We start from the raw sequence: 14,576 nt of genomic DNA on the forward strand, positions 1-14,576 counted from the left end.
CTGCTGAGCAGAGAGCCCGATGCGGGGCTCGATCCCAGAACCTTGGGATCATGACCTGAGCTGAAGGCAGAGGCTTTAACCCACTGAGCCACCCAAGTGCCCCAGCATATTTTTAATATACACAAAAACTCAAGAAAGACTGTAATAGGGATTTCAAATGCAAGAAGGCAGAATATATTAAGTGGAAAATAGAATTTAGTGCTTAAAAATAAGGGTTAAAAAAACAAAACATGAAGGAACACCACCTTTTAAAATATTTTCATAAACAAGGTATCTGACTTAATGAAGTTCTCCTGGAGAGACTATAAATTGCCTTTCCACTGTGAAATCAAGTTTATGAAGGGGTACATGCTGTTAAAGAACATGAGAAGACAATGAGGTTTCTGAGCTGACATCTATCTAGACTTCCTTCCTTCATTTATTCAGCTACTCATTCATCTCAGTTATCAAAGCAGTTAGGAGAAAAAAAAATTATCCCCCAAGCAATATACTATAACACAAAGAAAATAACTCTCAGAATAGAGAGAACTACAACACCTGAGAACTACAAGCCCTGGATAGGAGATTAAGGATAAGGGATATTTTGAGGTGGTATAGGTCAGTGCCACTCAAATTGTTTTATAATTTACCAATGGGGATGTGCCCCAGGGCAAGTAGGGCTCCGATGAACTCAAAGAAGGAAATTAGATGAAGGAGCCAGAGACACTTAATATACATAATAGGAGAGATTCCTACACTCCACTTCATGATGGTGAAGGTTCATTTGGTCATTCCAGGACTTAACACACATTTATTTAGTGCTTTCTGTGTGCCAGATGGGTTATAAGAGGAGTTTGGAATACAAAGAAGACAGAATATTTAAGGATACTATAACCAGGTAGGGGAAATAAACATTGCAACAACAACTGCTATACATATGGTCATTATTCCAGAAAACGGTTCAAGAAATCAGGTACAAAATATAACCAAAGTACAGGGCAAAGCAGTGGACATCCCTGTATTACCTTGCTCTAGTGGCCAGGGGGGTTTACATTTGTGGGCCCCATAGGGTCATGGAGAAAGAGTTCTTAACTAGGTAGCTACCCTACCCCCATGGCACAGCACAGAGATGGCAGACTGAAATACACCCATAGTCCTCCTGAGAAAAAGTCCCATTAGCTTATCTTCATAGCTATGGCATGAGAAGTAGGCTTGTAATTAAACACACATCTAGGGGCCAAGAACAATCCTCTCCAGAGAATGTGAATGTCTGCATCACCACCTATGTGCTCCCTCTTAGCCCTACCCCAGGTCATAGGTGTCTTTAAAGAAAAGAGCTTATGGACACATTTGGCACCCAGACTTTTGGGGCTTTTGCCAAGAGAGCACATCCTTGATAGCCTGGCTCTGATGGCCAGCAGGGCTTGTGTTCATGAGTTCAATAGGATCATAGCAAAGAAAGAAACAGTTCTTAAGTGGTTATCACCCAGTGATCTGTGCAGAGAGAGCAACAGAGATAACCATCACCTGCCTTCCCCTGAAAGGTTAAAAGCTGTTACTTAAGGGTCTGGTGCTGTAGCCTAACTGTTGGTGTTGACTGAGATCCTCCTCTTTAGGACACTGACTAGTCTTGGCACTCCCTCAATTACTGGGAACCACTAGAATGAAGTAGGCTACTTGAACAAGATTTGAGAGAAACCAATAGCTATGGCAGGGTTGAAAGATAAGGTACACCTCCTGTCTGATAACACTCCTTTGAGACTGGAAGAAGTGTGGGGGTTTTTTGTTTTTGTTTTGTTTGTTCCTTTGTTTTAATCTAATGCACAGAAACCAACTTAGAAAGTCAAGAAAAATAAAGAAATAGAGGAATATGTTCCAAATGAAAGAATAAAGTAAATACTTCAGAAAAAAAAGACTGTAATAGAGATTAGTGATATACCTAGTGAAGAGTTCAAAAGAGTGGTTATAATGAGAGACTATGGACTCTGAAAAACAATCTGAAGGGTTTGAAGAGGTGGGGGGGTGGGAGGTTGGGGGAACCAGGTGGTGGGTATTAGGGAGGGCACGGATTGCATGGAGCACTGGGTGTGGTACAAAAACAATGAATACTGTTATGCTGAAAATAAATTTTTAAAAAATGATTTTAAAAAAAAAGAGTGGTTATAAAAATGACAGCCAAACTTGGAAGAACAAATGAATAAAGTTAGAATTTCACAAAGATACAAAATACAAAGTACCAAATAGAAGTAACAGAATTGAAGAATGCAATAACTGAAGTGAAGAGTACAATAAAGGGCTTCAAAAGCAGACTAGATGAATCAGAAGAAAGGATCAGCAAATTTGAAGAAAGGGCAGTGGAAATTTTCCAATCAGAGCAGCAAAAAGAAAAAGAAAAGAAAAAGACTCAGCATAGCTTAGGAGACTTACAGGAAATCATCAAGTGGACCAATATTTATATTATAGGGGTCCCAGAAGGAGAAGAAAGAGAGAAAGGGAAAGAACTCTTGATTGGAAAAATAATGGCTGAAAACTTTTCCAACCTAGGGAAAGGAAACAGACATACAGATCAAAGAAACCCATTAAGTTCCCATTAAGGTGAAGCCACAGTTAAACTCACCAAGACACATTATAATTAAACTGTTTAAAGTTAAAGGCAAGGAGAAAATCTTAAAAGAAGCAAGAGAAAAACCAACTTGTTAGGTACAAAGGAACCCTTATAAGACTATAAGCAGATTTTTAGTAGAAACTTTGGAGGCCAGAAGAGAGTGGCATGATATATAAAGGGAAAAGTATAGTAAAATTCAGAATAATCTCATGATGGAAAGATGGAGGTTAATCACTTATAAAGCTAATATGACAGCTAAAAGATGAAAGTGTTCAAATAATGATAACTACAGTAACTTGTTACCAGATACACAAGATAAAAATATGTAAATTGTGACATCTAAAACATGAAAGGTTTCATGGGGGTAAGGGAATAAAATTGTAGAGCTTCAGAATGTATTCAAAATTAAGTTATCAAGTTAAAACAGACATTTATAAATTGTTTTATGTGAACCTCATGGTAACCACAAAGCAAAAACCTATAGTAGACACACACACACACACACACACACACAGAGAAAAAGCTGAAATATACCACTACAGAAAAACATCAAATCACAAAGGAAAAAAGAGAAAAAGAAAGTAGCAGAGGAACTACAAAACAACCAGGAAGCAATCAACAACACATAAATAAGCACATATGTATCAATGTTTACTTTAAATATAAATGGGCTAAATTCTCCAATCAAAAGACAGAGTGCATGGATGGATTTTATATATGCTGCCAACAAGAGACTTACTTGAGATATAAGAACACAGACTGAAAGTGAAGGGATAAGAAAAGATATGCCATGCAAGCAGAAACCAAAAGAAAGCTAGAGTAGCTATACTTATATCAGATAAAATAACTTTAAAACAAAGATTATAAGACAAGGAAAGTTATTATGTAAGGATAAAGGATAAATCCACCAAAAGAAATTTACATTTGTAAACATGTATGCACATAAATATACAAGGCATATATTAACAGATCTAAGAGAGAAACAGTAATACAATAATAGTAAGGGACTTTAATATGCCACTTATTGGTCAATTGATGAACAGATCATTCAGGCAGAAAAATAATAAAGAAACAATGGTCTTAAATGACACATTAGACCAAATGGACTATGTATACACACATACATATGCATGTACATACATATACACGCAATCACACAAACCATTCCATCCAAAAGCAACAAAATACAAATTCTTCTCAAGTACACAAGGAACATTTCTCAGGATAAAGAATACGCTGGGTCACAAAACAAGTTTTTTTTTTTTTTTTAAAGGTTCTATTTATTTATTTGACACACACAGAGAGGAAAGAGCACAAGCAGGGGGAGCAGCAGAGGGAAAGGGAGAAACGGGCTCTGCACTGAGCAGGGAGCCCGATGCAGGGCTCGATCCCAGGACCCTGGGATCATGACCTGAGCAGAAGGCAGTTGCTTAACCAAGTGAGCCACCCAGGCACCCCCACAAAACAAGTCTTAATAAATTTAAGAAGACTGAAATCATACCAAGCATCTTATCTGTCCACAATGATATAAATTAGAAATCACTTACAAGATGAAAACGAAAATTCACAAATATGTAGAGATTAAACTACATGCTTCTGAACAACCATGAATCAAATAAGAAACCAAAAGAGAATGCCAAAAACACCTTGAGACAAAGAAAGTGAAAATACAACATACCAAAACTTATGGGATGTAGAAAAAAAAGTTCTAAAAGGCAAGTTCATACAGCTAACTGCCTACCTATACCAAGAAATAAGAAAGATCTCAAAAAACCAACCTCTGTATCTCAAGAAACTAGAAAAAGAACAAATGACACCCAAAGTTAGTAAAATGAACAAATTAACAAAGATCAGAGCAGAAATAAATGAAATAGAGACCTAAAAGTCAATAAATCAAAGAGCTGTTTTTTTTTTGAAAGATAAACAAAATTGACAAACATTTAGCTAGATTCACCAAGAAAAACAAAAAGAGGACTAAATATCAGAATTGAAAGAGACATTACAACTGATACACTAGAAATACAACGGATCATAAGAGATTACTATAAACAACTATATACTGAAACAAGATGGACTTGGATAAATTCCTATTAAAGAAATATATAACATACAAAGACTGACTCATGACAAAATAGAAAATCTGAATAGACCAATTACTAGTAATAAAATTGATTAAGTAATCAAAAGTCCCCCAAACAGAAGTCCAGGACCAAATGGCTTCACTGGTGAATTCTACCAAACATTTAAATAACAATACAAATCCTTCTCAAATTCCTCAAAAGAAAAAAAAAAAAAGCTAAGAAAAGGACTATTTCAAAACTCACTTTATAAGGCCATATCATCCTCCTACCAAATTCAGACAAGGTCACTACAAGAAAACTACAAGTCAGCATCCCTGATGAACAGAGATGCAAAAATCCCCAACAAAATATTAGCTAACTGAAATCAACAATATATTAAAAGGATCATATACCATCAAGTAGACTTTTTCCAGAGATGCAAGGATGGTTCAACACCAATAAAAATCAATAAAGCATTTGACAAAACTCCATGCCCATTCATGATAAAAACTCAAAATATGTATAGGTGAAACATATCTCAATGTAATAAAGGACAAATATGACAAGCTCACAGCTAACATCATATCGGTGCTAAAAAGTGAAAACTTTTTCTCTAAGAGCAGAAAGAAGACAAGACCACTTTTATTCAACATAGTATTGGAAGTCCTAGCCAAAGCAATTAGGCATGATAAAGAAAAGTTATCCAAAGCAGAAAGGAAAGGTAACTGTAACTATTTGACAGGATATATATGTATGTATGTATATATACATACATATATATATATATATGAAATTTTTATATAAAAACCCTAAGACTCTACCAAAAAACTCTCAGAATAAACAAATTCAGTAAAGTTACATGATACAAAATCAATATGTAAAAATCAGATGCATTTCTGTACACTAATACTGAACTACTAGAAAATAAAGGAAAATCCCAGTTTTAAATGCATTTAAAGAATATCTAAGAATAAATTTAACCAAAGAAATAAAAAATCTGCACACAACCTAAAAAAAACTTTAATATATTGATGAAAGAAATTGAAGACAAGTAATGGAAAATTAGTCTGTATTCAGAGATTGGAAGAATATTGTTATAAAGTCCATATCATCCAAAATAATTTACAGATTCACTTCAAAATTTACCAAAATTCCAATGCATTTTTCAGAAATAGAAAAAAAACAATCTTAAAATTTGTATAGAAACACAAAAGATCTTAAATAGTAACAGCAATTTTGAGAAATAACAAAGCTGAAGGGCATCATGCTTCTCAACTTAAAGTTGTATTATAAACTATGGTAATCAAAACAGTATGTTACTGGCATAAAAGGACACATAGATCAGTAGAACAAAATAGCCCAGAAATAAACCCATGCATATAGGGCCAACTAATTTATGACAAAGAAGCCAAGGTATACAATGAGGAAAAGGGCAGTCTTTTTAATAAATGGTACTAGGAAACCTGGATAGCTGTATATAAAAGAAAAAAGAAACTGAGACCCCATCTTTCATCATACACAAAAATCAACTTAAATTGGATTAAAGATTTAGATTTAAGACTGGAAACCATATAACTCCTAAAAGAAAACATAGATGGTAAGTTCCTTGACATCAGTCTTTACAATGATTTTTTTGGATCTGACACCAAAAGCAAAGGCAACGAATTATAAACAAACACATGGGACTACATCAAACTACAAAGCTTCTGCAAAGCAAAGGAAACAAAATGAAAGTGCAACTTGCTGGGACTGAATTTGCAAATCATACATCTGGTTAAGTGGTTAATGTCCAAAATATATAAAGAACTCATACAGCACAATAGCAAAAACCAACAAAAAAACAAAATGGGCAGAGGACTAGAACAGACATTTTCCCAAAGAAGACATACACATGGCAAAAAGGTGCATGAAAAGGTGTTCAACATAGCTAATCATCAGAGAAATACAAATCAAAAGCACAATGAGATATCAACTGTTGGAACGTGGGTTATCAGAAGGACAGTAGGTAAGTGTTGGTGAAAATGTGGAGAAAAGTGAACCCTTGTGCAATGTTGGTGGGAATGTATATTGACATAGTCACTATAGAAAGTAGTGTGAAGGTTCCCCCAAAATTAAAAATAGAACTATTGTATGATTCAGCAATTCCACTTCGGGGTATTTATCCAAAGGAATCAAAAACACTAACTCAAAAAAAAAAACAAACCCATGTACTTCCATGTTCAGAGCACCATTATTTATAATAGCCAAGATATGGAAGCAAGTACGTGTCCATCAATGGGTAACTAGATGAAGAAAATGTAGTTATATATACACAATGGAATATTATTTAGTCATGAAAAGATAGAAATCTTGCCATATGCAACAACATGGATAGATCTTGAGGGCATTTTACGAAGTGAAAGTGATATAAGTCAGAGAAATACAAATACTATATCATCTCAATTGTTTATGGATTTAAAAAAAATAGATACAGAAAACAGATTACCAGGTGGGTGACATAAATGATGGTGATCAAAAGGTACAAATTTCCAGCTATAAAATAAGTCATGGGGATGTAAAGTGCAACACAGTGACTATAGTTAATAATACTGTATTAATTATTTGAAAGTTGCTAAGAGAATAGATCTTAAGTTCTCATTATAGATCTTAAAGTTCTCATTATAAGATAAGCTGCATAGTGATGGATGTTAACTAGACTTACTGTAATGATCATTTCATAATATAAACAAATATCAAATCATTGCTATATGCCTGAAATTAATGTTATGTTGGTTAATCTCAAACCACACACTGTAGTACCCTACTGTGAAATAAAGATATTTTCAGATTAATACCCCCCGTTTTTAATCTTAAAAACTAAGTATTATTTTCATAACTAAAACAAACCAATACTTTATAGTTTTTCATTTCTATGTCTATCATTTAGTAAATGAACACACTAAGTAAAAGCAACAGAATGAAACTTTTAGATACCTGGACCTTTTAACTGCTTCTTTGAAAGAGCACATGAAATCTGCTTTCCATATTGATCTAAGTGCCATCCCTCCCATGCACAAGGGGGAATTTGTGCGGGGTGTGAGTCAACAGATTTTACTCACTTGCACTGAAGCATTTGGTTTTGATTAGACTCCAACTTAAATATTTACTTTGTATTTACAAAATAACAAGACATGAAACTATACTCTGGAAATTAAAATGCATGTTCTTGAACAGAGAGGGGGAGGATTATAACACATGATTGGGAGTACAATCACTGGGTTTAAAAATACAGAGAAATTTGGTTGCATTAAAACCCCATATACTAGGGGTTGCCTGGGTCAGTCGGTTAAACGTCTGACTTTTGATTTTGGCTCAGGTCATGATCTCAGAGTCTTGAAACCAAGCCCCACATCAGGCTTTGGCTGGGAGTGGAGGCTGCTGGGGATTCTCTCTCTGTCCCTGTCCCTCTCCCTCTGCCCCACGCCCCCTCCCCAAACTTGCATGCATGCTCTCTCTTAAAAAACAAAAACAAAAACAAAACCCATATCTTAGAACCTAATTATGGGGAAAATCACTGTCAAAGCTTTTTCCAGTAAATGCACAGTAGGTTCCTAATCTAGTTCTGTTATTATAGAAGGCAAATTGAACATTTTTTTTTTTGCAGAGGATTCAGTGAAGATACAGGATCATACTAAGAGAGGATAATGTAATATGTGCATCTTAATGACAATACATAAACAACATAGCAACCTTAGTGGCAAAAAGAAGAGTCACTAAACGTTTTATGCTAAAATCCCTTATTCTCATGAGACATGTCTACGTAGGCAAATTTGAGTAGAAAACAAAAAGAATGATCTTGGTGACTTGAGGAAATCATTACTTTGGCCTGCCCTATCTAGACACTTGAGGCAAATGGATCTCCTAACCTCACAAAATTATCAAGATAATCTTCTCAGTTCTCCACTTCATCTCCCCACTTCCCTGAGAGGCACCATATACACATGAATGACAATGGATCACAACTTGTCCTTTACAGTGATTGATATTCTATAGAGAGCCTGGTGGCCATGGTTCCCATGGGCCCTTTGGTCCACTTAACACAGTTTAATACCCGTGTGTGGATGGGTCATGGTTGGATTATGTGTAAACCACGTCAGGATTTTCTCTGTTTTTCTTTACTAGTGTTTCATAGTTCACAAAATCATGAACTGCTTTGGTATCAGATACCTTGCTTCTGCATAAACAACTTTTCAGTTGGATTCTACCAACTGAAGAGAGACACTATGGAGAGAGAGAGACACTATGAAGGAAGAGAAAACTGTTTTACGACCATTGGAAAATTGGAAAGCTTGTGCTGATTATCATCTGTGTTGTTCAGGGTTATTTTCTTGAAACCTTGTCTTCTGATATTTTGTCTTGACATAACCTTACCCAGTGTTGCTCTACTATTTAATGAAATGGAAGATAATCACTCTTGAATATTGTAAAATGGGCTTTGTGATGATTTTGTAAACTTAAAATTTGTAAGAATTATAAGATGTTCAGGAAGCTCTCATGACTTCAATTACGAGTTTTAGAGAATCATATCTGTAAAATTATTTTTAAAAAACCTAGACAATAAAATTCAACTTGGACAAGGTGTTAGCTTATATAATTACCTTAAAACACAAAACTTAAAACCTCAGTGTTTGGAAAAAATAGCTCTTTCACACTGAATAGTCTCACAATGCTTCATAATTTTCTCATAAAAAATAAATCTCAGAAATATTGGCCTTTTCCACATTCCTAGCCTTTGAATTTTGTTTCCAATCATGAGGATGAAGAAAATAAATGAAGATGCTGTAAGTCAGGAATCTGTAGAAGTTCCTCTCTCCAGCAAAACTTGTTTTGCAAGTGAAATTTAACATTCCAGAACTGTTTAGGGAGATATGGAACAAAGTTGTTTTTATATGTCAAGGGGGTCAATTTTTAAAAAACAGTAGTAAGGAGGCAATATAATTGAAGAGAATAGTGAAGTTGTATTAAATACTGATGTAAAAATATATTCAAACTAATGGAGAATTTCCTATTGTTAAACTAATTGTACCAAGTGCAGTTTGTACCAAGTTCTTCTCCATGAACAAATTAATGAGCCCCAACTCTTTCTCCAGTGAAATACACGCTTGAGTAAAACTTACAGATGAAGATAAATCCCTTGAGATCTCAATTATCTTTTATTATATTCTAAATCTAGGACATTAATTTCAGGATATGTAGAAATTTAAATAAGATGGTATTCTTTTTCATCCTAAAGCAAGTAGTGAGTTTGATTGCCCCCTCCTCCCCACAAAATACCACAACTTACCACATAGTTCTTCTGTGTCAAGATTGCTGAAAAGAAAAGAAAGAAAATTGTTACTTTGTAATATTTAAGTTTTAATATACTTAAATACAGCCATTCCCCCAATCTATATAACTATATTAATAGATGATATGTAGCTATGGTATTTCTCTTATAAATTCTACATTGCTTAAATAATCAACAATGATTACATCAGGGAGCCTGGGTGGCTTAGTGGGTTAAAGCCTCTGCCTTCAGCTCAGGTCATGATCCCAGGGTCCTGGGTCACTGGGCTCTCTGCTCAATGGGGAGCCTGCTTCTTCCTCTCTCTCTGCCTGCCTCTCTGCCTACTTGTGATCTCTGTCAAATAAATAAATAAAATATTTTAAAAAACAAACAATGATTACATCAGATTCTACCTTTGAGCAAATAATTTCTGGGGTTTGTGTCTTCCCCAGTATCATGCTGGGGAATACTGCCTAATGGTGAAGAACAGAGACTCTGGAGCCAGAATGCCTGAGTTCAAACCTTGACTCTACCATTTACCACCCATGTGACCATGACTTCTTTACATCCTAGGGCTCAGTTCCTCAACAACAAGAGGGGATGGTAGGTTCTGTTTCATAGGAATGCAATAGGATATAAATGGGTTAATACATATAAAGCATTTAAAAGAGTAACTGGCACAAAACAAGCACTTAATACATGTTAGCTATCTGGATTCCTGACTGGTTAGAACTGCTAGAACTTCCATATCTAAACTCAACCTATGTGGTAAATTTGACTCCATGCCGTTTGGAATGATTTCTGACACATAACAAAGAGTCACGTGTCTTTCTGCATTATATTTACATGTAAATTATATTTCCATGTAAACAATAGTTACCTCTTAGTCTTATGAAGATAAATATAGCATAGCAGATGAAATATTAGCAGATATAATTCATTCCTATTAGAATAATGTCTGGACCATGGCAGGCACGGTATAGGAATTCAAGAATGGTCCAAAATTGACAATAAATCAATCTAAGATACATGGTAACTTAGAGGAGAAAATTCCTACTTAACACCAGATGGGAATTTAATAAAATTCAAATATTCACTCCTAATTATAAAAAGTTTAAATGAAATTGGAATAAAAGTCTCTGAAAGATGATAAAGACTTACTAAAGTCAACTGCAAACATCCATTAACTGAAAATCTCGGACTTTAATTCAGCTGCCACTGGTGAAAGCCCAGTGTAAATGAAGGTCATAATCCAGTCCTCCTCTATGTGGCAGGCAGGGCTGCTGGGCTGGAGGGTTACTCGTGGGATCATTCCAAACCCTGGCTCTTTTAACCAGTTCCATCCCTAGTTGTACTAATTTTAAATTAAGGATTTTATCCTCAGACACTGAATATTTGATCTTGTCTAAAGGATATCTCCTCACTTAAGCAGGTCTTTTTGTAAAGTAGCATTTGCCACCAGGCAGAAAACGTAAAGCCCTCTACAGCAGTTTCAGTGTGGGTTTCTGTTCAATCATTCATTCATTTTTCCCCACAGGCATTCATCGTTATGTGCCGGGCACTGTTCTAACCACCACAGATCAAAGAGGTTGCAACAGATACTGAGAGGAGTATGTCTGATCACTCGTCTCTAGCAGCTGAATTTAGAGGCAGACTTCTACAGGAAATAATTAGAATGTGATAAAATAGTTACTATGGGAGAAGTGGCTCATTGCAAGATTATCAGGGGCTATAGAGGATGAAATGTTGAGGCTAAATCTCAAGGGTTGAGTAGGAGTAGAAAAGGCAGACAAAGGAAGAACATTCCAATTAGCAGAAACACTATTTGCAATAAAAATTATGAACACGAGTAGTTCCTTCAGGTGGAACATAGATCATCAATGAAGAAATGGAACAAAACAATGAAAAGCCTCATGTGATCATCTAAAAAGTTTCTATGTTCTCTTATCAACTTGGAGTCACAGAGGATGTTAAAAGCAAATGACATCATCTGATTTATACTTTAGGAAGGTCACTAACAGATGGGTTGAGGTTAGACCAAAAGAGGATGAAAAGAGGCTTAGAGAGCAGTTTTGACATTATTTGTATAGTCTGGGCCAGTTGATCCCAGATTGAAGTATACAACCCAAAGGGTATGCAAGGCCATCCAATGGGGGCAAGAAGAAGTACCTGCACATCAGACACACACACACCTTTAAAACTTTACTTTGAAAAAATTCCAACCTACAAAAAAAAGGGGCCCTTCACCTAACCATTCCCCCAGTTATCACATTCCCCCCTCAGTTATCATATTCTTTCACTGTATATGTTTCTTCAACTCATTTGATTGTACATTGCAGATAGTGATATTCTTTACCCCTAAATGCTTCCGGGTGTAGTTTCTACAAATAAATATGTTCTCTTATGTTCAAGTGAAGGGATTAATATTGATTCAATGCCATTATTAAATCCAGCAGTTCTTAAATATCTGTCTTTATATTTAAGCTTACACTTTTTTGCATGTAATTTTACAGTGTATAAGTATTAATACAGTGGTGCCTACATAGGATATGATTTTCAAGTCTTTATATATCAAAATTTCAAGCCAAAAAAGCATTGCCTAAAATGGGAGCTTGATCAGAAGTGTAGGACGGATAGGCAGTGATAGGGAGAGGAGCAAAAAGAATACACAGAAGGGAAGGGTTTTAAGGTAAAACCATCAAAGCTTGGAATCTTATTGGATTCAGAATTAGACCACTTAGACATTTTTAGTATCATGTCAAGCATTTTGGTCATTAATACTTATATGTCATTTCCTAACTCCAGTGTTTCCATAGAACTTCAGACTTGGAAAAAGGACATTAAGGGTCACTCTGTTTTTGTATTTTCCTCAGAATGGTTCACAGGTTCATAATGAGATTTTTTTTTTAATTCCAAGGAATAAACAGTCAATCCATCATGGAAACTGAATTACATGGAATATATCATAAAACTACTGAATTACAGGGAATATATCATAAAACATAGTTCAGAGTAATTTGCATGGCATTAGTTCTACGTGTTCCTCAATAAAATGCTATGTTCTTAAAGCACTTTAAGTGATCCCCTCAAACATTCCTTTATTTAGCGGTTTCCGTGCTGTGTTGTTTGTTCTTTTAATAGTAGACTTACATGGGTGAATTCCATAGGACTGATTTCTTTCGAGATAGCTCCACCCTGTAGTAACACAGGGTTGTAAAGGAATATTAAGCCATAGATAAGCCTACAGTATATCTGAGAGTGTGTGATATTGTTCTGCTTCTTTTCATGTTTATAGTAAGAAAACCTATAATCTTTCAGCTATGCCATTTAAAAAAAAAATGGAAAGAATAAATGCTAGTCACATTGTAAACATCTTTACTAAAACAGAAGCAGAGGGGTGTTACTACCAGAATGCATTCTCAGCTAGAAGCCAAGGAGGGGTAAAGAACAAAGACATTCACTGCTGCCTGACTGACAGTTGTGAGGGGGGGGAAAATGGAAACTAAGTGTTCCTTAGCTGAATAACTAAGCAAATTGCATATCATTATATAATCATTAAAATGTATCTAAAGATTTGTCAATTGCTTGAAAAAGGCTTGTTTAAAAGGTTAAAATGTGGGTGCGTGGGTGGCTCAGTGGGTTAAGCTGCTGCCTTCAGCTCAGGTCATGATCTCAGGGTCCTAGGATCGAGTCCTGCATCAGGCTCTCTGCTCAGCAGGGAGACTGCTTCTCTCTTTCTCTCTCTGCCTGCCTCTCTGTCTACTTGTGATCTCTCTCTGTAAAATAAATAAATAAAATCTTAAAAAAAAAAGAAAAGGTTAAAATGTGAAACCAGATATAAATAGTATATATAGAATCAAAAAAATGCACATGTTAAGAACTTGGCAAAAAATTAAGTAACAATACCAGTAACAGGTCACACTGCTTCTGGAGGCTGGGACTTTGGGTGGGTTTGCTTTTGCCTTCTTTATAGTTTTCCAAATCTTTGGTTTCTCTTATTACAAGGTTTCATTTATAATGGGAAAAGCAAACTCTGATTATAAATAGAAAATTGGGAAAAGATGAAGCATAAAAGGTAAGGTTCACATGATTTAACTTATAAATCTATTTGGTATAAATTACAATATATCTGTCAGTTTGGACCTGACTCTCAACTTTACAAGAAAACACCATTCAGACACTCTAAGTGTAACAGACACAACATATACTGAACACCATTCATTTACAAGTCTCAGGGGCCGCTGAAGTTGTTTTGACTGGATTCTTCTATTGTTGGGCACTGTATGTTCTGAAGAACTAAACTGCTCTCCTGAGAAGTATGTTTACTGTCAAGAAAATAGATTTGGGAGTGCAGACTGATTTCTACTTCGGAATTCAGAATCTTTCTAATATAACCTTTTATATGCCAGCCCTCAATTCCAGAGTCCACCTCTAAACAATTTTACCTTCATGTGAACATTCTTAGTTATCTCTGAAGTATTTTTCAAAGGATTTAGCTGCATTTGCTGTATAAATAAGAGCAAAGGATTAGGACGTTCACACTGAAAAACCACCATTCTCAACCCCTTTGCTTCTGATTATATTTGAGATTTTTAGTTTCTTCTTCAAAATTAATACACTGTGGATC

General features: G+C 35.3%; 1 protein-coding gene across 1 annotated transcript in view; it reads right to left on the bottom strand.

The window, feature by feature from the left end:
• The window catches only part of NECAB1 (N-terminal EF-hand calcium binding protein 1), a 192,228-nt gene that overhangs the window by 104,656 nt on the left and 72,996 nt on the right, over positions 1-14,576 (bottom strand). The window contains exon 4 of the mRNA XM_032869069.1: positions 9,968-9,993. Within this exon, the coding sequence (XP_032724960.1) occupies positions 9,968-9,993 (26 nt within the window). The remainder of the gene's footprint in view (positions 1-9,967; positions 9,994-14,576) is intronic.

This window comes from Lontra canadensis, unplaced genomic scaffold (assembly GCF_010015895.1).
Source record: "Lontra canadensis isolate GAN:19392208 unplaced genomic scaffold, GSC_riverotter_1.0 scaffold37, whole genome shotgun sequence".
NCBI lineage: Eukaryota > Metazoa > Chordata > Mammalia > Carnivora > Mustelidae > Lontra > Lontra canadensis.